At 47.1% G+C, this 23,929-nt stretch overlaps 1 protein-coding gene across 1 annotated transcript in view; it reads right to left on the reverse strand.

The window, feature by feature from the left end:
• PKD1L2 (polycystin 1 like 2) overlaps positions 1 to 23,929 on the reverse strand; it is a 64,327-nt gene that overhangs the window by 18,351 nt on the left and 22,047 nt on the right. Inside the window, 15 exon segments of the mRNA XM_033129226.1 lie at positions 1,336 to 1,552; positions 4,825 to 5,077; positions 5,573 to 5,768; positions 6,005 to 6,065; positions 6,747 to 6,776; positions 6,779 to 6,820; positions 6,823 to 6,938; positions 9,252 to 9,397; positions 11,425 to 11,607; positions 14,847 to 14,993; positions 15,505 to 15,704; positions 17,064 to 17,285; positions 17,288 to 17,350; positions 18,527 to 18,677; positions 21,056 to 21,267. Coding sequence (XP_032985117.1) covers positions 1,336 to 1,552; positions 4,825 to 5,077; positions 5,573 to 5,768; positions 6,005 to 6,065; positions 6,747 to 6,776; positions 6,779 to 6,820; positions 6,823 to 6,938; positions 9,252 to 9,397; positions 11,425 to 11,607; positions 14,847 to 14,993; positions 15,505 to 15,704; positions 17,064 to 17,285; positions 17,288 to 17,350; positions 18,527 to 18,677; positions 21,056 to 21,267 — 2,239 coding nt within the window.

The raw sequence follows: 23,929 nt of genomic DNA on the forward strand, positions 1-23,929 counted from the left end.
TATATTCTATTAAGGTCACATTTATTCAGTTCTTACTAGGAGCCAGTCCCCACGTGAGTTGCTTTGCACAGATTTGCTCCATTATTCCTCATGGCAGACCTAGAAGGCTGGTACTATATAATTTTTTAGAAGTTTTTATTGTGAAAATTCATCATCATACACAAATCTGCAAGCACAAGGAACCCACATCGACTAGTTTCAATAACCATCACCTCCTTGTCATGTTTAACCTATCCCCACCCTCTTTTTTTTTTTGGCTGGGCTATTTAAAAATAAATTCCAGATATAAAATCATCCCTAATTACTCCAGAATATTTCTCAAAATTGTCATTTTCTTACTGAATTACAGTGCCCTTGTCACACCTAACAAAATTAACCATTCCTTAATGTCATCTAATATAACCTGTCTGTATTCAAATGAAGGGGAGCAGAGTTTGCCACCCCAAAATATGCCTATTTGAGGATATTGATTATGTTAGGATGGTTATTTTTAAGAGACAGCAGACAAGGGCAGAGCTCTGCAAACCAAGTAGAAGTTACCCTTTGTAAAAGAACATTTATACTTATAAAGGAAATCTCCATTTATAAGGTGTTTTCCTCAGTGTACCAGGAAGAGGAGAATATCTAAATCTCTAGAAATTTATCAGTGGAGAAGGCTTAGACTTAAATCTGCATAACAACTTTACTCTTGTTTGCTGTGCTTTCCTGGTGACCTCCCATAGCTGACTCCCCACCTCCAACATCTTTTGTCTTTAGCTGAAAGTAGTATTTAAGGTGCTGGCTTCTCCCATTTTGGTGATTTACTCAGTTTCCCTGGGTTTCTCCAATGTATACAGCAAGTATACATGTTATCAAAAATTTAATTTGTTTCCCCCCTGCTAATCTGTCTCATGTCAATTTAATTAGACTAGCCAGAAGAACCTTGAAGGGTAGAGTAAAATTTTTTCTCCCCAACACAAACTTTCACTAGTTATCTTTAAAAATGTATTTTGTTTTAAGTTTGAATCAGGAGATAGGCATTATCATTCCCATTTTACAGATGAGGAAACTGTGGCTCAGAGAGGTTGAAGGACTTGTCCAAGGGTGCACAATTAGGAAACATCCCACTTAAAAATGGTTATAAACTGCAAAATGCTATACAAAGGGCTGTAACTGCCTTCTTGTTCAGAGCTCCGCTACCAGAATTTGTGCAGGTATCCTGAATCATTTCTGCCTGGGGAGGTCCGGGTGAGCATACTTCCGGGGTTGCCTGGGATGAGTTCTCTCCGAACGCCCTAGGCCGGGGAGGGAGGTGCCCACTCAGCACCCACGGGAGTGGATTACCTTGTTTGTGACGGAGTTGGGGTGCCCAGTTGTCCCCGGAGTCAGCACTTCAGTATCTGCAGCTGCCTGAGGGTGCAGACATAGCTCTGACCCTGGGGGAACCCTCTGGGCCCTACCAGCCGCAGCTCTTGCTCCACATGCTCCAGCTGAAGGTAAAGACACTGCCTGTAGACACTGTCCTTCCAAGGGGCACTCAGGCCCACCTCAGGTGTCAGACACTGCATGTTTCCTGGAGGACGAGGGAGAGAAAGTGTATCAGCTGGTGCTGACAAAGCAGACCGCCCACAATAAAAACAATAGTGTTAGTACCAGCTTTCTTGTAACAGGTACTTACTATGTGCCAAGCCACAAGAAACCTGAGGTTCTGAAAGATGGGGTAAGGAAGGCACTAGGCCCACTTGGTTGGTTAGGATTTGAATGTTCCCGTTAGTGTTTTATCAAGGGCATTTTCAAAATTTCCTTATATATACATAGAGGAGAAAAGAACAGTTACTTTTGCCAATCTTGTTTTACTCTGCCCCGCCCCGCAACTTTTTTTTTCTGGAGTACTTATAAGTGAATCTGCAAATATTTTAATATTCACAAGATTTGAATTTGAACCCAGGTTCGCCTGGTGCCAAAGATGGTCAGTCTTAATCTTTTGTTTTTAAGTTTTTTTAATTATGAAAAATTCTAAACTTACAAACGTGGAGAGAATGTTGAGATGAACTTGCACATATTCATTACTCAAAATTATCAACTCATGGACATTCGTGTTTCACCTGCACCTCGCCCACTCTCTCTATGTGGATTATTTTGAAGCAAATTGCAAGCCTCATGTCATGTTACTAAATATTGTAATATGCTTCTACAGAAGATAAGGTCTCTTTGTAAAAACAAACCAGACTGTCATTATCAGTCTTTAAAATGATTAACAGTAATCTCTTAATAGCATCAAATATCCAGTCAGTGGCCAAGTTCTCCCCCCCACCGCCCCCGATTTACTTGGGAATGTTTTCCTACAGTTGGTTCGTTCAAATTCAGTTTCCTAAAATTTTTTAAAAAGCATTCACTTTTTGTTGTTGTTTTAAAATAGAGATAATATGTACTTACTGCAAGAAAAATACAAAGTTGACCATTTCCACTATTCCCTGTGCATTCTAAGGGAAACGACCTCACTGCGGAACCAGGCCTGGGTCCCCTGACCCTAAGCTGGGAGGTTGGCACCCAGGGGCATATTCTCCGGGGGCAATAAGGGCCCTGAAGCATCCCCACCCCGTGAACCTTATCCAGTCACCAGTGAGAAGTGAATGAGAAAATAATACATGGGTGGAGAAGGCTCGTCTCAGACCAGCTGTTGGTAAAGGCCTAGGGCAACGTAGACTGCTCCTCCCTCTGACTCAAGCCTCCTCCCAAACCCTCCCGACCTGGGCCTCCCTCATTGCAGCTGCAGCTAAAGGTTCCAGCATCAACAGCCTTCCTGTTGCAAGCGTTCTAGCAATGTTTCTGAAAGGTGCCGTCACTCCTAATCATAACACCACTTACTAAATACCTGCTTTGTGTCGGGCTGCAGCCTACGTGCTTCATGTGTCTTATGATCTCATTCAGTCCTCGCAACAAGCCAAGGAGCTGAGTGGATCAATATTTCCATTTTATAGGGAGGAAACTAAGTCTCAGAGAAGACGAGCAACTTGTCCAAAATTGCACAGCAGCTGCTGCTGCTGGGAGAGCCCCAGGGTCTGGCTGACTCCATAGTCCATGTCCTAGGGCCCATGCTGTGAAGCAAGCGTCCCCAGACGCAGGGCTAAGTGTGCAGTGCAGCATCAGCAGAGCTCCTTCGGGGATGACCTTCACGGGCAGTCCAAGCCCTGCTCCTCAGAGCAAAACCTCTACCAGGGTGGCTGGAGCATGGGGGTCAAGGTGAGGTGACCACGAGGTCAGCCTGGGCCTGGCCTGGGGGGCCTGGAGAGCTAAAGTCAGGAGTTGGGACCTTGTCTTGAAGGCAGCGACTCAACATTCAATGTACAAAAAAGTCACCAAAATGACTGGTTAAAAATGCAGTTTCCTGGTCTCACACCAGAAAATTTAATTCACTGTATCAGAGGAGGGGCCAAGAGTTAGGAATTCAAATTCCCCATTCTATAGACTCCGCTTTTATATCCTAAATAAGGTTTGGACTTGACCAGCTTTGTATGTTAAAAATGGCAGCATTCTTAACCCACATCATCCAGTTTGGCAGCCATTCACCACATGTGGCTGTTTAAATTAAAATTAATTAAAATTAAAAATTTAGTTTCACATTTCACATACTCAATAGCTACATGTGGCCAGTGGTTGCCATATTGGACAGTGTAGCTATAGAATTGCGGGAAGTTCTAATGGACATCCTTGTCTAAATATTGGCGGCCATTGATCTGGGTGGAAGATGGACAGGAAAGGGACAAACCAGAATAATGTACTATACATAGAACTTAATAAAAATGAAACTATGTTACCAAATTCTAGCTGAATATTGTTTCAAAAGGCTCTGAGTTTGAGGCATGCTATCTCTCTGCCAAACAGAGATTAACAAGTGTTAAAGACACAGTGGTACCAAACTAAGACTTTCTCCTTGACTTAATTAGGAGGATTGGAAGAGAACGGAGGAGTAACTTTCTTACTCTGCGATTCAGTGTTCTTCGTTGTTTTTAACTGCCCTGTCCATCATTTTGTGTTCTGCGCCACACATTAGTAAATGGATCTGGTTCGACTTTGCACCCCCCTCCCCAGCACTTTACAGATAAAAGAAACAGAGAACTGAAGTAACTTGTCCAAGGTCACACAGCCTATCAATGGCAGAGTCAGGACCCAGAGGTGGTTCCTCTGAATGGCCCAAGTTACCAGGCTGGCCAATGCTCTTCTTAACTATATACGGAGGAAGAACGTGCCTTTTTACTCTGTGCATTCCGTAATGACCTCCTATGCTGGGGTCATCCCATGCATATTTGTTGCATGCTTTCTATGTGTTGTATGGGACCAGCCTCGTGGACCAGGCACTGAGGAAACAGTACAGACGAGATAGTCAGATGACTCCCACCTCACAGAGTTGCTCATGTTCCAGGAAAGACGGTGCAGACTTTAAACAACTCTTCACACAATTCATGATTTGGCAGAGAAGTTTACAGGCATGTCGCTGGAGACCCTGTTGTGGTGGGAGGTTGGGTCCCTCCCCTGAGGAGGGGATGCTTAAACCAAGACTAAGTGCTGAGTGGGAATTAGCTAAGCAAGGAGAGGGGAAAGAATGTTCTAGATTAAAGGACCAGCAGGTGCAAAGGCCTGTATTAGGAAGGCAGCTTGGCATTGTGAGGGGAGCAGGGAGCCTGTGGTGCAGACAGGGAGGCAGTGGCAAGTGGTTGGAGTGGGGGCCAGTAAGGGGGACGGTGCTGGGACTTCTTGACCCCCTGATGAATAATCGTGGCCCTCAGTCCTGTCTTCACCTGGCTCTAACATGCATCCTCTTAGCACAGAAACATCAGGATTTACCTTTCACTTCTACAGACCCAAGAGTGAGTGTTAAAGGTTCCGCTCTCTCTTTGGCTTCCTCCCAGGACATCTGCCCTGCCATATTCTGCAGACAGATGACGTCTTCCACCAAGGCCAGCAGTTGGTTGATGTCCATCAGGTTTGCTGAGTCCCAGCCCAAGGCAGGGGATGGCACCTTCAGAGCTTCAACCAGGGAACTGACGAGTCTCCACATATCCTGCAAATTGGCCCACGTAGGGTAAGGAGATGCAAGCTACAGGGCAGGTGGGCAGCAGATGGTCAAAAGCGTTCGTCCTGGGGTCAGACAATCCGGGTTTGAATCCCAGCTCTGCCCACTGAGACATGATGTTGGACCATCCTGAGCTTCTATTTTGTCACCTAAAAGAGGGATTTGAACTGTCGCATCCCAGGCTGTATTCCTCAAAGTGTGGTACATAGTAAGTAGGTGCTCAGTAAATGCTTATTGAGTGCATGAGTACAGTGGAAGTCCCTTCGATGGGCTTCCAGCCTATAATCTATAATGAAGGTATAATATTTTGTACATGGTAGGTACCCAAAAAGTGTGTGTGTGTGCATGTGTGTGTATATGTAAGTGTGTGTATGCATGTGTATGATAAATCTTAGAAACAAATCCCACCCTCTCACCCCAACACTTCTCCAAAGAGACCAGTCTTCTCCAATTCCTGTCTCCCTAAATGCCTGGCCCTCTCTCCCTGCCTGTCCACAGCCACCTGTTTTTCATGAAGACCTCCATGGGCTTCCAGGACGGACACATTTGGTATTCCATCTTCAGCTGCTCAGCTCGGAGCAACTTCACCTGTGTCCAGAGGGGGTCCTGCTGCTTCTCCTGCTCCTTTGCACCATGCTGAGCAGCATCATGTTCTGGGGTGTCCAACTGAACAAAAAATGGACGTGGATAATTCCCACAGTCATGGCGGTCCGGGCTAGTGGCACACATCAGGACACATCAGTCGTCACTGCCCCAGAAATGCCATGCAATTCCAGATCTCCCAAGACAACCCTCAGTGTCAATAATTCACTACAGGAACTCCCAGAAGTCAGAAGTATTATAGTCATACTTATTACAGAGAAAAAATATTACAGATTAAAACCGGGAAAGGGCAGAGGAACATGGGGCAGGGGCAGGGGAGACCAAGCATGGAGCTTCTAGTCTCCTCACAGTGGACTGTGGGCAGTGCCCTCCAGCCCAATCATCACTTCTTGCCAAGTGAATTCAGTTTACCTGGGGCGGAGGGAGGGAAAGGGTCAATGGAGAGTCCCCTCCCCCCTCTCAGAAGGTGGCTCTACAGGGAGGGTTAACCTTGCCCAAAGAGAGAGCTAGCTCTTGAGTGGCTCCTGGGAGGTGACCTCTCAGCCCTTGGGATGTCATGTCTTGTAGGTATGCCTCTGTTTACCTGGGGTCCTGGGCCACACCAGTGGTCTATGCTAACAATGTGATCTGTGGTGGGGAGCTTGGCCACAAAGTATCACCTCAGCTTCTAGAGGGGCTAGAGCCCCAGGTCAGCCATGCCGGGGCTCAGCCACGTCTATGTGAGCAAGCCCAGTAAGGACTCTGGACACCGAGGCTTGGCTGAGCATCCTGTCCTGGTTGGCAATACTCTATGCTCGTTGTCGCGGAGGAGTGAGCACTGCCCACAGCTCTGCTGGGAGGAGACTAGAAGCTCCGTGCTTGGTCTCCCCTGGCCCCTGCCCCATGTGCCTCTGCCCTTTCCCGGTTTTAATCTGTAATATTTTTTCTCTGTAATAAGTATGACTATAATACTTCTGACTTCTGGGAGTCCCTCTTGTGAATTATTGAAACTGAGGGTTGTCTCGGGAGATCTGGAGTTGCATGGCATTTCTGGGGCAGTGACGACTGATGTGTCTCAGCCACTAGCCTGGACCGCCATGACTGTGGGAATTACCCACGTCCATTTTTTGCTCAGTTGGACACCCCAGAACATGATGCTGCTCAGCATGGTGCAAAGGAGCAGGAGAAGCAGCAGGACCCCCTCTGGACACGGGTGAAGTTGCTCCGAGCTGAGCAGCTGAAGATGGAATACCAAATGTGTCCGTCCTGGAAGCCCATGGAGGTCTTCATGAAAAACAGGTGGCTGTGGACAGGCAGGGAGAGAGGGAAAGGCATTTAGGGAGACAGGAATTGGAGAAGACTGGTCTCTTTGGAGAAGTGTTGGGGTGAGAGGGTGGGATTTGTTTCTATGATTCATCATCTATTTTTTTCCTATTATAGAAGAAATACAGCATCATAGCAGCATCACTTAGAGTTAATGACGGGACTCTGGACAGAGTGGGTTGGAATCCTAGACTGTGCTTTTACTAGCCGTGTGACCTCAGGCAAGTTCCTTTGCTCTTTGAACCTCTGTTTACTCATCAATAAAATGGGGGTAATAACAGAACCTGCCTCACCAGATTGTTGACAGGATATAAAGTGATCACCTTTAAAGCATTTGGCAAAGTAGCTGTCGTATAGGTGAGTGTTCATCAGTGTTGGCAATTAATATTTTGGTTAAAATTTTAATGTAATAATGTAACTATAATATTATTGGATTAGATATAACTAGAGCATTAGAGGATAGTGGTTAAAAATTCTGGGCCCTAAAAAAAAAAGAAAAAAAGAGATATTGCATTGAATCTGAAAAAAAAAAAATCCTAGGTTCAGACTCAGTTTGAGAGAATAAAAATTGCCAGACAGGGTCTCTGAAAATGGCACCACGTTGTCCTTAATCCGTATTCTTTTTCTATGATTAGAATGTAGTTTAACCACAGGAGCTCTTCAAGGGCCCGGATTCACCTGAGTGTGCAGAGCTGACAGTCCCAGCTGGCGCCTGTTCTGATTGGTCAATGCCAGAACCTCCAGGGTTGAACAATACTTGGACCGTAACTCTGGGATGTGTTGGTGGCTTGGGCTCGATGTAAAGGTGCATAAAGAGAGAGGTCAGTTGCCAACAACAGTGCTTTTCCACTTGATTGTTCTACTCATCCAGCAAATACCTGGTGAGCCTGTTCTGCATGCCCGCTCTGCTGGGCGCCAGGGTGTCATGGGAGCAATGACACAGTCTTGCCTCTAGAGAGCTCCTTGTCTTGTTTCCAGGCGTCGCACGTTTTGATGCAACTGGAGGATAATACCTGCTCCTGTATTGGGCACTTACGCTGAGCCCCTCAGAGTGATGGCTCAGCATGTTACCTACGTCGTTTCCCAGGGCCTGCGCAGGTCCCCTTTGGAGTCGGCACATTGAGCAACTCATTTTTCAGATGTGGAAGCTGAGACCTAGAGAGACGAGAGACGTATCCGAGGTCATGCCGCAAGCCAGTAGCAGGCGAGTGGTCCATCGCGTGTCTTTGTTATACCTTTCTCGGGATCCACATCTCTCTGATTCAGACTTCTTCTGCCTTGGAGCCTGAGCGACTCACAGTGGCAGCTGGGAGGAATAAGTCACTTTTCAGTAAATGGACTAAAAACAGGCTTTTTTTCTTGAGCCTAACTCAAAAGCCATTTAAAGTAGAGGTCACAAACCCAAATGCCTAACGGGGCCCAGGTAGATGTAAATAAGTCAAGTGAATGAGTGAAGTGGGTTGGAAGTAACACAATAAGGAGTGGTGAGGACTGTGGGAAACTGGAGAGCACGTGGCCCATACAAGAGGAAGGCTGGGTGGTACTCAGCTCCAGCAGATTGGTACCGTGCAGGAATGCTGGTTCAGCGTTTCCACACTTGCCATTTTGGTGTGTGTGTGAAGTCTCTTGATTTTTAAATATTGGAAACAGACTTATAGGAGAATGGTTGAATAAGTTGTGGGACATTCATTCTATAGAATATTATGCAACTAATAAGGAAACGTTTGACCCAAACATATTGTCCTGAAGGATGTTCGTGTTACATCATTAAAGGAAAAAAGACACCATTTTAAAAGAGATGACAAAAACAACAATCTATAGTGTTGTATGTGTGTGTGTGCACACATGTATAAATTTGTATCTGCTTTTGTGTGTTTGGAGACAGATGTGGAGGGAAGTGAGTAAAGCAAAAGGAGACAGATGCTAGAAGATCCATCTAGTGTTAAATAACATGAAGAAGCAGACCCAAATGACCAGACGTTGGATCACTATTCAGATCAGTCTGTTCACTCATATAAAAATATTATTCTGCGACATTCATAGGAAATATCGATAACTGTTTGAACCATTTTCAGCACTTGAAGATAATTCTGTCTTGGAGGGTCCCTGTCCCTCCAGGGCCTTTCAGTCCCAACAAGGAAAACTGATTGGTCATTAATGTCACACACTCAAAGCTACCCAGTCCTGATACCTGAAAAGTGATTTTATTTGGCTGCACTGGATTGTGGTGCAGCTTCCCTAGAGATGAAAGAACAAAATGAAGAACATTTGCTTAAAAAGAAAAAAAAAGTACCTGAATTGTTTCCTGTCCTGCTCTGTGGCCACCGCAAATACTCTGTCAAGGACACAGTCTCCAACGTCGATGTACAGCCATGAGTTGCAGAGGAAATACCACTTCCTGTCCATCACCAGGTCATGCACCAGCACCCGGCTCATGTACTTGGAGAAGGGACCCACACTTTCTTTTCTTTTTAAGGTTTTTTTTTTTTTTAATTGGGGAAGGGGAACAGGACTTTATTGGGGAACAGTGTGTATTTCCAGGACTTACTTTTTTTCTCTCCAAGTCAAGTTGTTGTCCTTTCAGTCTTAGTTGTGGAGGGCACAGCTCAGCTCCAGGTCCAGTTGCCATTGCTAGTTGCAGGGGGTGCAGCCCACCATCCCTTGCGGGACTCGAGGAGTTGAACCGGCAACCTTGTGGTTGAGAGCCCACTGGCCCATGTGGGAATCGAACCGGCAGGCTTCGGAGTTAGGAGCACGGAGCTCTAACTGCCTGAGCCACCGGGCTGGCCTGGGACACACACTTTTGAGGGCAAGGTCAGGGGACAAGACTGCTTTGGATACCACGAAGGTAACACCTTTGAAAACCTGACCCAAGAACAAGAACTCCTGGACAGAGAGACTTTGTATTTTGCTTCACTGGTCTTGATGCCGTGACCAAAGTGCTCTGCTCAGTGGGTGAACTTGGCCTCCTGTGGGGAGTCAGCTAGGGTAGAGAGCCAGTGTTGATGGCTGCCATGTTTTCACAGATATGCTGCAAGAGAGTACATTCTGAAACGATTAACCCCGACACAGGGCAGCAAGCCCAGGGCCAGCATCCAGATACAAGTGAGGAAAGCCAGGTTGTCTAAAGGTGTGTGTTCAGGGAGGTGCAGACTTAAGTACACAAAACCTGATCCTCCGGTGGGCTTCCTCCCAGACAATGAGCCTCCCGTCTATCTTGGACTTAGGACTTCCTGGGCATCATCTAACCTGAGTTAGGACTTTGAAGCCTGGGGGAGAAATGAAATCATCTCCCCTCTGCTGGGATGTCAGATCCAGCAGCAGCCTGTTTCCCTGTTGCTTTACAGTTGATAAGATTAGTAATGATATCAGCAGCCAGTCTTTATTGAGCATTTACTGCATAGTGGGGACCATGCTAAGAAGCTCTTGACATGCATTTTCTCACTTCTGGGAGGACAGCCCTGTCAGGCATGCCAGAGCCACCTCCCTTGAGGTCACACACCCTCCAGGGAGGCTGACATCCAATGGCAGATTGATGTGGTACTTGGGCGTCAAGACCTGGGCATCTCAACCCAATTCTGGAGCGCTCTGGAGCTACCCCTGGGGTCGGCCAGGCTTTTGGGCTGCATTCCAGCTCAACTTCTCCCTCTGCTCCTCCTGCCTCTTTCCCTGTCTTCCTATGGGCTGATCCCAGGCATTCCTTGATAAACACTCTGCATGCTCAACTTCATCTCAGAGTCTGCTTTGTGGGAACCAACTTATTGAGGCACTTAAAGTATTAATGTTTAATCCCTTCAGTAAATCAAAGACAGCAATATAAATGCTTCGCTTTTCTAAAGCTGCCAGCTGCTGATGGGTGGTCAGGTTGGAAACCACTCATCTGAGTCACTGGTTTGGGCTCAGACTAAATGGAGAGGAGTTTTCGTTCTGAGCTTGCCAGCTGTGTGACTTTGGGCAAGTCACTTATCTTCCCTGAGCTTAGATGTTCCCACCTGTAAAACAAGTACTGATAATAACAGTACTCATCTCTGAGGGTATTTGTGAAGATGACCTTAGCTGAGTGCTCAGCAGCGTCAGCTGTTCTTGCTTCTACCAGAGAATCAGCTCAGTATCTCATTTAGTATCTTATTGGGCAGGATTTATCTTAACGATAGACATCTATCCCATTTTACAGATGGGGAAACTGGCAGGTTGAGGGCAGGTTAATGACAGGTTGATGCTGCAAAAGTGCCAAGGGTGGGCCAGCACTGGACCCCAGGGCTGCAATTTCTAATTTCTCTCCTAACTACTGATTCAATCTATGTGGCCTGTGGACTGGTGGACCTCCCTGACCCTCAGTTTCCGTATCTGTGAACTAGGGATCCATTCCATGTGTCGTGTAGAGACTTCTGAGGATCAGCAAGGTAGCAAATGCACCAGCTCTCACCTGGTGCTTAGTAGGTTCTCGTGGTTTGCTCACCCATGACTCACCAGGATGGCCGGGCCCCTGAGTTGTCATGCCATAGCCGCAGGCTCCTGAGTTCCCCCAGGGGGAACAGGGTGGAGAGTAAGTAGACATGCACTCCCCCTCACTCAAAAACCAGGATGTCAGGGTCTGACAGGTGGTGGGGCTCACTCTCTCCATCCAGGCCATATAGGGTGATAGTCACCTGAAATCCAGAGACCAGAAATGGCCAACTATACATGGTAACCAAGCCCCACTGGCTGCGTTTCATTGCAAGTGTCCCAAAACCAAGGAAAACCAACAAAGCACAGCCCTTTCACCCTCTCCTCTCTTCCCGTCGTGGGCCTTCCTAAGTTATTTTTTAGCTGTATGAAGATTTGGGGCAACGCTATCTGCATTTATGTCTTCAAGATGAATTATACTCATAAAATGCTTCCTGGTGACCTTTTCAAATTTCCCATATATTTATTTGTAAAGGATGTAGAGCAGGAACTGGTTTCCCCCCTAAAATTATATTCCCAGTATCTCCCGGAGGGCCTGACACGGAGACATGAATGAATGAATGCCTACTACATTGAAAATACATATTTCCAGGTCCTGCTCCTGATCTACCAAGTAAGAGTATTGGGGGCAGGGCCCAGGAATCTGTTTTTCTGAAGCTATCCAGGTGATGCTGATGGGCCTGATTTCCTGAGCCCAAAACAGCTGCGGTAGAGGCTGTCTGTGCTCCGCTGACATCCCTCAGCCTCACCACCACAGCGCTCCCTGCATTCATCCAACTGCCAGCAGCTGTGTCTCTTCCCCCTGAGCATTTCTTTGGTTATTAGATTAGCAGGTCAGAAGAGCCAGAGAACGAATGGCCCCTGCAAACTGTCCTCCACCAACGACCGATGGGATTGGTGGATAAGTACTCCCAGCGCCCTCAGCCCTCCTTTGGGATGACATTGAAGCCCACATTTCTTACTGTTCTCTAGAGCCCCCAGTGGGATTAGGTTCCCGTTGCCCAGAAGAGTAACAGGTTGATAATGCACTCTTTTTTGTTCCCTTCCCCTCCGTGTCAGCTTTCTGCTCCCTGCTGTGGGGTGTCCTAGGATCCCCTCTCAATCAACTATTACACTTGTTTCAGAGTCTGCTTCTGTAGCAGGGTTTCTCCACTATAGAAATTCTAGAACGGATAATTCCTTGCTCTGGGGGCCGTCCTGTGCATTGTAGGATGTTTAGCAGCAGCCCTGGCCTCTACCCAGCAGATGCCAATAGCATCTCCCAAGTTGTGACAACCAAAAATGCCTTGTCACGCAGGGCGGCCTACGGGGTCTCAGCTCCTGCTCCCCACATAAGAACGCAGGATATGGTGAGGCCAAAAAGGAACACCCACGGAGCCATAGATAAGGGAGTCACAGCACTATATTCTCGCTGGCGGCTGGGTTGGAGACACAGGCTGGGTTGGTTGCCACACTATCTGCCACCCGCCATCCTAACTGCAATCTGTGCTTGCCAGCCACCATCTTCTTGCTAGCCCCCATTTTTCTGCTAGTGTAGGCCACAGCAGTTATATTAGTGGCCAATGGCTCACTGGTTACAGCTGACGGCCAACTAGCCACAGCTGATGGCCATCCAATCACAGTTGATGGCCATTTACTACCTGAGTAATTACCTTTCTATGTGAGGCCGAGAGCCTGGAAACTGCTGCACTCCTGGCTCTGTCCCCACAGCCTCCAACATTGCCAGCTGTCCTCCCAGGGCAACATCGTCCCTAGCTGAGAACCACTGTGCAAGGGGAACTCAAACTGAGACGGTATCAGGTTGAAATGTGACTGCAACTCTCCACAAAGAGAAACGGCCTGTGGATCATAGGTTTTCACTTCTCCCTGTTAAGGGGCGACTCTTCAGTGTGAAACAGAAGGGAGGTGGATGTTTTAGTAGATGGATGAAATGGATTCCTATGTTTATTTAACAAATAGTTACTGAGCACTTACTCTGTTTTAGACAGCTGGTTGAAGACCTAAGACACAGCAATAAATAAAAATAAAATTTTAAGTTAAAAAATAAAACAAATATATACATAAATAAAAATAAGATTGAAAAATAAAAACTAAACAGATATGTACCCTGATCTAATGAAGCCTAATGCCATTTTTGGAAAAACCATGGAGCTTTTTCCAGGACAATACGCCAGTGGTTCTCAAACTGTGTTCCCTGGAGCCCTCAGTTTCAGTAAAGGAACGCTGGAGGCTCCTGCAAAAGCTAATGTGTTCTGAGGAGGGCTGTGGTGCAGGGCAGACTTAACTAAAGATTCTGAGACGTTACAGAGACAACCTGCTCTGTGCTCCACAGCGAAATGCTCAAGGATTTCAAAGAATCCGTAAATAAGTGAAACAGTCTCTTTACTACCTCTAGTCAGCCTGTTCAAGGACAGATGGCTCAGTCTGACCTCTTAGCTATGGGCCAGCTAATCAGTTTACCGAAAAAACGTAATTCAAAACTCATTGTTTTCAAATGGTAGGCATTTTTTCTCTTTTCTTTCTCCCCTCTCTCTTATAAATTCTGTTTTCCTTTTACGCATTGATAACAGTTTACTGACTGTTCTTCATATATGAGCAGATTTGCAGGCAGGTAACCTGCTGCAGTAACTTTCTGAGTAATTTTTTGGCAGGGATAAGAGAGATGCCCCATGGCACTATGCTAGAGCCCACCTCTCCCATACCCACTCCTCCTTTATCTTTTTTTTTTTTTTAAGATTTTATTGGGGAAGGGGAACAGGATTTTATTGGGGAACAGTGTGTACTTCCAGGACTTTTTCCCAAGTCAAGTTGTTGCCCTTTCAGTCTTAGTTGTGGAGGGCACAGCTCAGCTCCAGGTCCAGTTGCCGTTGCTAGTTGTAGGTGCGCAGCCCACCATCCCTTGTGGGAGTCGAACTGGCAACCTTGTGGTTGAGAGGATGCGCTCCAACCAACTGAGCCATCCGGGAGCTCAGCGGTAGCTCAGCTCAAGGTGCAGTGTTCAATCTTAGCTACAGAGGGAGGAGTCCACCATTCCTTGCGGGATTCGAGGAGTTGAACCAGCAAACTTGGGCTTGAGAGCCCACTGGCCCATATGGGAGTCGAACCGGGAGCCTTCGGAGTTAGGAGCAGGAGCTCCAACCACCTGAGCCACTGGGCCGGCCCCTTCCTTTATCTTTTTAAATACTGGGCTTAGGGTGATATTTTGTTTGACAAAAATATTCTTTCCTATAAAAAAACAAAAAGCAAGAGATTGAAAAACACCACCAAATCCACTGTGCTAAAGCTTACTCTTGGCGAATGTGCAGTAGACGAACCCACCAAGCAGGGCCTTCCTAACTTGGTCCCTCTGTCCGGGTAAAGGTCACATGCTGGAGGACACCCATCCCTTTGCCATGCCGGTGGGACACATGGATCCACTGAGAGACCTTGCGTGGTCCGGTGCCTTCGAGGAAGTAGCTGCCCCTCTCCAATGTCCAGTGTAGACTGTCACAAGGTAGTGGCACTGGGCAAAGGGATCGGTGTCCTCCAGCATGTGACCTTTACCCGGACAGAGGGACCAAGTTAGGAAGGCCCTGCTTGGTGGGTTCATCTACTGCACATTCGCCAAGAGTAAGCTGGGCATTCACGAAAGCAAAATCATGTATGCTATTTATTCATTCCATCAGGTGAGAACAAGTGAAAACAAAACCTTTTAAAATAAGAAAGTACAAAATCCATTTCTTATTAAATATGACCCAAAGTAGTCAAATTGGAAACGAACTTGGTATTAAGCTGAGAATATTTGATGTTTGAGCTAGTGAATGTTACAAACTCTGTTTATATGTATTTTCTCATAGCATTGGTAACCATATTATGCCTCTCAGGGAATTTAAAAGGAATGAATGTTAAGGTGGTTAAGCAAAAAAATTTTAAAAAATTGAAAAGCTAGAGTTGGCCAGAGGCTGCAATGGCTCTGGGATGAGCCACGCAGATCAGCTGTCAATGGAGGGCTTGTTGCCCCAGTTGCTGAGGTGCTGTTGTCAGGGATGCCAGAGCCACCTCTGCTGAGGTCACACACCCTCCTGGGGAGGCCGACATCCAATGGCGGATTGGTGTGGTACCTGGGCGTGATCGAGACCTGGGCATCTCAACTCAGTTCTGGAGCACTCGCGCTGCCCGTGGATCAGCTGCTGGGCTGTCGGTGGGCTGCGTTCCAGCTCAACGCCTCCCTCGGCTCCTGCTGCCTCTTCCCTCCCTTCCCACGGGCTGATCCCAGGTACTACTTGATAAACACCCTGCATACTCAACTCCATCTCAGAGTCTGCTTTGCAGGCAGCAACCTACAGCTGAGGTGCTTAAAGTATTCATGTTTAATCCCTTGGGTGAATCGAATGCAGCAGTATAAATGCTGCAACTGTTTATCTTATTAAGTTTCATACCATCTGAACCTCCTCAGAGATGTTTCCGTGTGCGGAGATGGCAGGGAATGGGGACTATTTCAGAGCTTCGTGACAATGCATCCTTGCATTCATTTATTTATGTCCTCACTAAGACACTCACAAATACCAAGGATACCAAAAAAAAGTATACGCGTGATTTGTATTATCATGTATATATTGAGTATTACAATTTTAATACAGTTTTTTTCCTTTCTTAAAATGCGTATACATTTTTTTTGGCACCCTCTGTATTTATTGAAGTTTCACTGTGTGTCAGACATGGTGCATATGTTGGAAAAATGAACAGAACTCTGTTGCTGCAATTTGTTGCACAATTTGTTGTTTGATCTTATTTCTATCCTCAGACCTATCTTATAGTCAGGCAAATCTGGGTTTGAATTCTGGATCTTGGGAGGGTGGCTTTGGACCAGTTCATTGTATTCTGTGACCCTTGGTTGCCCCTTCTCTTAGACGATGGAGTACAGTAAAGGATCAGCGGGCGTGGGTTGTCCAAACCCTGCACATTCCAAAGAAAGGACTGGCTCTTGGCCAGCTCCTGGAAGAGAACCTCTAAGTCCTTGGAATATTCTGCGTTCTAAGAGTGTCTTTGAATACCTGGGGCCTTGGACCACAACAGATAGTCTGTGCTGACAATGTGATTTATGGTGAGGGCTTTGGGCCATGCTGGATCACTTGGACCTCTGGGCGTGATGGGTCTGCTGGAGACCGAGTAACAAAAGTCAATCATGTAGGCACTCCATACCTATGTGACTGACCCGCAATTAAACCCTGGATACCAAGGTTCAGGGGAGCTTTTCTTTTTGGCATACTTTGCATGTATCGTCATATATCTTTGCTAGGAGAATTCCGTCTGTCCGTATGACTCCCCTGGGAGAGGACAGACGGAAGCCCTTGCCTGATGTCTCCTGGCTCCTTCCCTTTGCTGATGTTAACCTGCATCCTTTCAATGTCATACACCATGATTATAAGTATAACAGCTTTTCTGACTTCATTGAACTTGAGGGTGATCTTGGGGCCCCTCAACATGGTACCTTCCTCTTAGGCCTATTGTAAGTATTAAATGGGGTAATGCCTGACATATAGTAAATCCTCAATAAATGGTCAGTATCATAATCCTCCCGAGAATTTGATGACAAAGGATATTTTTATAGATAAAGAGGCCGAGGGGCCAGCTTGCCTGAGATGACCCCCGGGGGTCAAAGCCTGGATTTACAGCTAACCTCTCGGCTCCCCAGCTGGGCCCCATCCTCTGGACCTTCTGCAGTGGGACACCCCTTCCCCGCCCTCCCATTCCTGGGGCCCAATCCTGAGCGTCCTTTCTCCTGCCCAGATCACCACCAGCACGTAGGTCACACAGAGGCAGCCCACGCTGGTCACGACAACTGGGTTGTCTTCGAAAGTGGCAAAGAGCTCACCGGTCTGGTGGACATTGATGGCTTGGGCATCACCAGGAATGTGCTTCCAAAGAAGGTGAGGTGGTCTGGGAGGGGGCGGTCCATGGCCCCACCTGCAACCGCAAAGAGGCCCTGGTGGAAATGTGAGTGCATCCCTGGGTGGCTCGAACCCACGGGAGGAGAATTAGGGGTAGACACCGTCCCTGGGGAGCCTGCTGGGAGACCAGCTGCAGGATTCCCCTGGGGCCTTTTCATTTAATTAAAAATTAATTCTAAAGTGCAGAAAGTACTATCTGTAACAAATATCTTTGCACCCGTCATTCTCAATGGGCAACTGCCCGTCTCGTCAGTCTGCCTTGCCTTTTATAGATAAGTGTTTGGGGTAAAGCTGAAGTCCTCTCTGTCCCCTGTCCTCCACAACCACCTTATCCCACCCATGTGTATCAGTCCAGTCCGTTTTCCCACCTCAGACTCATTCATTGGACAGATATTTGCTGAGTGCTAATTCTAGGCCAGGCACCGGGCTAGGTGCTGAGAGGACATCCACGGTGACCAGTTTAGCTAAGTGTGCCGGGGACTTTGCTGCTTTTCACAGGGAAAGTCTTGAGTCCTGGGAGCCCCTCAGGCCCGGGCAAGTGGGGAGAGCTGGTCATTTTACACTGAAGAGCAAAAGAAGACCGAGACGGGGGAACCATGCACAGAAAAGGGAAGCACAGATGTTTAACTTTGAGCTGGTCTCAGCACCAGAAAGTGTTTCCTAAACTTGACACCCTCTCCCATAGAGGGTCTTCCCTAAGTCCCTGGCCAGCTTAAAATTTACCCCTTGGGCCATTTGGTGGGTAAAGAAGATTTAATTCAACCCCACAACCCAGCACCACCTTTCTATTCTAGAGTCCACCATGAGGTGGTGAGGTGGGAGGAAGCAGAAAACACCGGCACGTGGAAAGTTCTCCGCTCAATGCCTGGTGAGGAAGAACCTGCCAGAGCCCAAACATACCCCAACAGGTAACTCTTGTCTCTTTTCCTTAAAGGAGCCACCCAGCAAAGGCTGACCCCTTCAGGTGGGCATGGCACCAACTGTGTATTGATGGATTTCACATGGGTCTTCGTTCCGTGTTTGCTCCGTTGTTTTTCTCAATGTTTCCCAATCCTGACCAGCATTTGGCATGCAGCTGTGGGCTTACGGGAACACCTGGCGCACATGGAAGGGGTGGGGCTGGTTTCAGAGAAGAAACCCAAGCAGGTGCCAGTGACACGTCTATCTCAGTGCTGGGAGCCTAGGACCAGACTTGATTTATGCCTAAGATCTTTGTCGTCCTGGGTTTTCACAAAGATCTGGAGGGCAGTGTCTTTCTCAACCTTTTCCAGCATGAGGGCTTCTTTGAACATCGGAAATGAATCTGTACATCCCCTCCAAACAGTAGTTGCCTCTTTAGTATCCTTTGCGAAAAGATGCAAGTAAGAGTATGGTCCTCAGACTCCTTGCATAGTTCTGCCTTTGCCCCGTGACAAGGTCTGTAATCCATGGATTTGGAACTCTCTTTATCCATTTAGAGAATTCAGTGGTGGTTTTCCATCCAAACTTGATGATCCCATTTACTTATTTATGGCTCCTCAATGATCTCTATACGTCTGTATTTATATAGCTATATCTCTATACATCTGTGTCTATAATGAGCATTAAGTACACAATATTGGATTAATACAACTTTTGGTTTGTGACACACGTCTACACATGATCTTTGTACGTCCCACATTCACATTTGTATGCATTAGTAGGTGTATGTTTTTAATAACATAATAATCACCTGAGAATCCAGGACTCTACTGAAAAGTTAGTAACTTTCCAATAATTTACATTTAGTTAAGTGGTCCTTCCCCAATGTCACCCATGCTGCTCCCCACCCAATCACTGTGCTGAGTCCCATGTTCATTGTTCCCTTGATTTCCATTTTATATACAGTTTTGTCTTCTCTATACTCAGATTGGCTAACATGGCAACCACTTTAGTCTATGGAGTCCACTGTATGCGAGGTACCTCACTAAGTACTTTATACCCCAAATCTCATCTGGGTTCCATCCCAACTGAAAGTATCCTCTATGCCCATTTTCAGATGGGAAAGCTCAGAGAGGTGGGGTGACTCATCCAAGGTCACCTTGCTAGAATAGATGAAGTGGGATTGGACCCAAGTCTGTCTGATGGCAGGGCTCATGCTGCCGGCCTGTATACCACCCCACTTTCTGAACCTCAGGCCTCTGAGGGCAGCCTGCCATGGGTATTATGTGCCAGCAACACAGAGATCAGACAGCTTCTGGGAGCAAGGACTCTAGAAGGTCATGATACCTAGGGTCTCATTTCCAAGGTACAAAGGCCTGTGCTGAGAACCTCTTGTGCTTTGGGACCTCCACATGTTTGGCAGCAGGAAGCCATGGCAGGAGTTGACAAGGAAGCTGAAGTCGCAGCAGAAACAAACCCATGAGGAACTCAGTTCTGAGTCCCCGTCTGTGGCTATGCTGGGACCTGGCTTCTTAACACTGCTTGTGACTTGTCATTTGACATGTGTTTGCCATTGGCCTCTTGTCTGTGTCCTCTGCTAGACTTAAAGCTCACCATTTTTTTCATCATTATATCTCCACTCGTTGGCCAGGCACATGGTGAATATTTGTAGAATGAATAAAAGAAGGTATTTATGGTCTAGTAGGTAGAGAGAAATTTCAACTAGACATGGAGTTGCTGTTTTTGGGGAGAGTATGAAGTTCCGTAGCATTCCAACAGAGGGAGACTCCAGACTCTGGAGGCTTCCCAAAAGGTATCATTGTAGTAGGAGATTGAAAAGTGAATAGGAGTTTTCCAGGTGGGGTAGGTAAGAAAGGCATTCTGGGGGAGAGAACTGCATATACAGTGGCATGGAAAGGGCACAGAGATGGCTTCTGATAGCCTCAAAGCCAATGTCTACTTCCAGGACACTGTCACAGGCCTTGGCTCCTCAGAGGCAGAGCTGAGCTGACCCAAGACAGGGATTTGATTGCAATGAATAGAGCCGCGTGCCATCTAGGGGCTCAGCGAGACTAGGCAAGGCTCTGGAGAAGCAGTGCCTCGTATCAGTAAGGTTCGTGTTCTGGAGACAGACAGACCTGAGTTTGAGTCCCAGCTCTTGTACCTACTAGGTGACGGATTTGGGACAAGTTAGTTGAGTTTCCTGAGCCTTTGTTTTACCACCTGTAAAATATGAATACCAGCTATCTTACAGGGTTATTGTGAAGATTTGATATGAGATAACGCAAGTAAAGCATGGAACACAGCAGCTGGCATTGAATAAAGGACTCGGCTATGAGTTTAGTTCCTTGGACGTGACACTCTGGCCTCCCTCACTAACTCAGAATCAGCAGGGCTTCCCAGTTATTTGTCCATTCATTCAACAGTCATTTGTTTACAATGGTGAGCATAGTACACTGTTCCTGTTTTCATGTGGCTCGCAGCACACCAAGGGAGGGGACATCTTTTAGTGATCTCCTAAGAGGATGTAGAACCACCGCTCTACTTAATGCTATGGAGGAGGTGGGCCTGTGAGCTTGGAGAGTTCACTGTGGGAAATCTGACCTAGCCAGGGCATTGAGTTTCTGCAGGAAGTGACACTTCAGGTGGGGTCTGAAGGAGGAGTTAACTAGACTGGCGGTGGCGGGGGCACGTTCCAGGCACGTATGCAAAGGCACCATGCAGAGGCCCAAGGTGGTGCAAGAGGCACTAAAAGGGGATCCTGAACGAGTGAGATACATCCAACCAAGGTTCTCTGTCTTCTTCACTTCCCTCTCCTTACCTGGCACCCGGAGGTATCCTTAGTCCCCTGGCCCTCATCCCAGAACACACAGTGGGACAGGAAGGTGGTGATGCCAACTGTGAGGTCCCTGCCGGGGGTTGGATCCAGGTCCAACTGGGGGATCACAGTCAGATAGTAGACACCTTCTCCAAAATGCAGGATCCACGTGGATGGCCCATCTGCAGGGAAGGGGCTCCGGGTCAGCCTGAAGCCTGGAGACGGGGGCTAACATCATGGAAGAGGGGAACTGAGGCATCTTGGCAGGGAGGCCTACCCTGATGGTCTCCCCAATGTCCTGGGAGTACCCTCTCCTCCTGAGAGGTAGAGGCTCTTCTGGGTCCGTGTGCTGAGCATGGCTGCCAAGTCAGACAGCTGAGGGCTCAAATTCTGACTCTGTCCCTTCTTGGCTGTGTGACTTTGGACTAGTTACTTAACCTCTCTGGAAAGTAGAGACTTTAATAGTCCCCATCCCCGAGGGTTGTCATGAGGATTGGAATGAGGTCAGTTCTGTAAGTTCTTGTCAGCTTCTTCACAGCGCACAGGAAGTGCTTACTGAAGGGGTCCAGGAGATTATGAGAACGTAAGAGAGGGGTCAGCAGGTTTAGAACGTAGGCCGTGGGGCCAGCCAGATCTCAGACTGGATCACTCTCCCTGGGACCTCTGGGGACAATGGGGACCTCTCAGCCTCTCAGAGCTTCTGTTCCTCCAAGGGTTTGATAGCATCGGACTCGTGGGGTTGCTGTGGATCAAATGAGAGAAACTAGTGATGTGTTTCCTCTTGTGTCTGGTACAGAGATGGGTGCAGAGCTGTTACCTCTACGAAGTAGACAGCTGGCATCAGCACAAGCTTCCTCAGAGGACAGGACCCCAGAGCTATCTTGAAGGAGGAGGAGTGAAGGTGAGCTGGGCAGTAATGGAGAGCTTGTAGATACTCGAAAGAGGGATCACCTGGAGTCAGTTCTGGTACGACTTGTTAAACAGCTCAGACCCAGAGGGCTTGACCTGGAATATCATGGGGCTACAGCGGAAGTCATCCCTCAGTGGTCTCCCGTGACCTGATAATAAACCCCAAACCTCCTTGCCTTGGCACCTAAGACCCTATGTGATCTGGCCTCTGTCCATCTCTCTGTCATCTCCTACATCCTCCCTCTATAGGCCTTGGGGCCTTCTCATCTGTGTACCCAGAACACTCTTGTTTGCTTTCCAGTGTGGCTGACTATCTTATATTCAGGTCCCTACTTAAATGTCACTTCTTAAGAGCCCGTGTCTGATCCCATTTGCGAGATAGACCTCCTTCTGTTAGTTGCTGTCACTACACCGTGTTGATTCTAGTCAGACACGTCACAATTCCTAATTATATGTTAATTTGTTGGTTAGTCTCACCGACTAAGCTTCACAAAGGCAGGGATTACATTTGTTTATTCCCCACTATATTCCCAGCCCCTAATACCAAGACTTGAACATTGGAGAAACACAATAACTCTTACTGAATGCACGCATGATCAATGCCAACAGCAAGGAGTCGAATTCTTAGTCTTGTTATAGAAACTAAAGAACCTGGGCATATTTTCCAATATAAGCATTAAAAGCTATAAACTTCTCTCTGTGCACTGCTTTAGCTGCGTCTCACAAATGTGGGTAGGTTGTATTGTCGTTATCACTTAGAAATATTTTTTAATTTCCCTTGTGATTTTTTTCTTTGACCCATTGATTTTCTTTTTTAAAGAAGTGTGCCATTTAATTTCCAAGATGTCTAAAAGATATGTACATGTCCTTGAGATTTTTTTTTTTTTTAAAGATTTTTTATTGGGGAATGGGAACAGGACTTTATTGGGGAACAGTGTGTACTTCCAGGATTTTTTCCAAGTCAAGTTGTTGTCCTTTCAATCTTAGTTGTGGAGGGTGTGGTTCAGCTTCAAGTTATTGTCCTTTCAGTCTTAGTTGTGGAGGGCGCAGCTCAGCTCCAGGTCCAGCTGCCGTTGCTAGTTGCAGGGGGCACAGCCCACCATCCCTTGCGGGAGTCGAACCGGCAACCTTGTGGTTGAGAGGACACACTCCAACCAACTGAGCCATCCGGGAGCTCAGCGGCAGCTCAGCTCAAGGTGCTGTGTTCAATCTTAGTTGCAGGGGGCAGAGCCCACCATCCCTTGCGGGACTCGAGGAATTGAACCGGCAACCTTGTGGTTGAGAGCCCACTGGCCCATGTGGGAATCGAACCGGCAGCCTTCGGAGTCAGGAGCACAGAGCTCTAACCGCCTGAGCCACCGGGCCGGCCCCTGAGATTTTATTATTGATTTGTAACATCATTCTGTTGTGGTTAGAGAACATGCTTTGTTTGGTTTCAATCCCTCTGGGTCTCTAGTCAACCAGAAGAAACCTCAAAAGTGTCCCGGTTATTGGCACTGAAAAACCAGAACCCCAAAGTGAAACAGAGTGCTTGGACATCTTTTTCTTGTGAGGTTAAGTGTTTAAAAAAAATACTCACACTGTTTTCCTCAGCCTTTGTTCCAAATGGTTCCTGGAAACTGGAAGGCTCTGTAAACACAGTGGGGATGGGTGTCAAACTTTGGTGGTATTTATACAGTTGTCGGAGGGCAGAGTCAGAGGGTATGTTGAAGAGTCCCAGGAGACCTGCTGTCTTTGGAAATGGTGTAGGGGAACACAGCCAACATTGAGGTCATGTGGAAATGGTCAAAAGCAAAACCACCGTATTCACCATTGGATTAAAGACACCTTTGGTAGTTAAGAGAGAGACACACAGCTGCCAATGCAGATAAGACACAAGACTTAGCATCATACATCCACAGCTGTACACTGTCCATGTTTAACTGTCAGTTGAGGAGGTTGGGATGGGGCGCCCTGATTTGTAGCATG

The sequence above is a fragment of the Rhinolophus ferrumequinum genome, chromosome 15 (genome assembly GCF_004115265.2).
Source record: "Rhinolophus ferrumequinum isolate MPI-CBG mRhiFer1 chromosome 15, mRhiFer1_v1.p, whole genome shotgun sequence".
In the NCBI taxonomy this organism is placed as follows: domain Eukaryota; kingdom Metazoa; phylum Chordata; class Mammalia; order Chiroptera; family Rhinolophidae; genus Rhinolophus; species Rhinolophus ferrumequinum.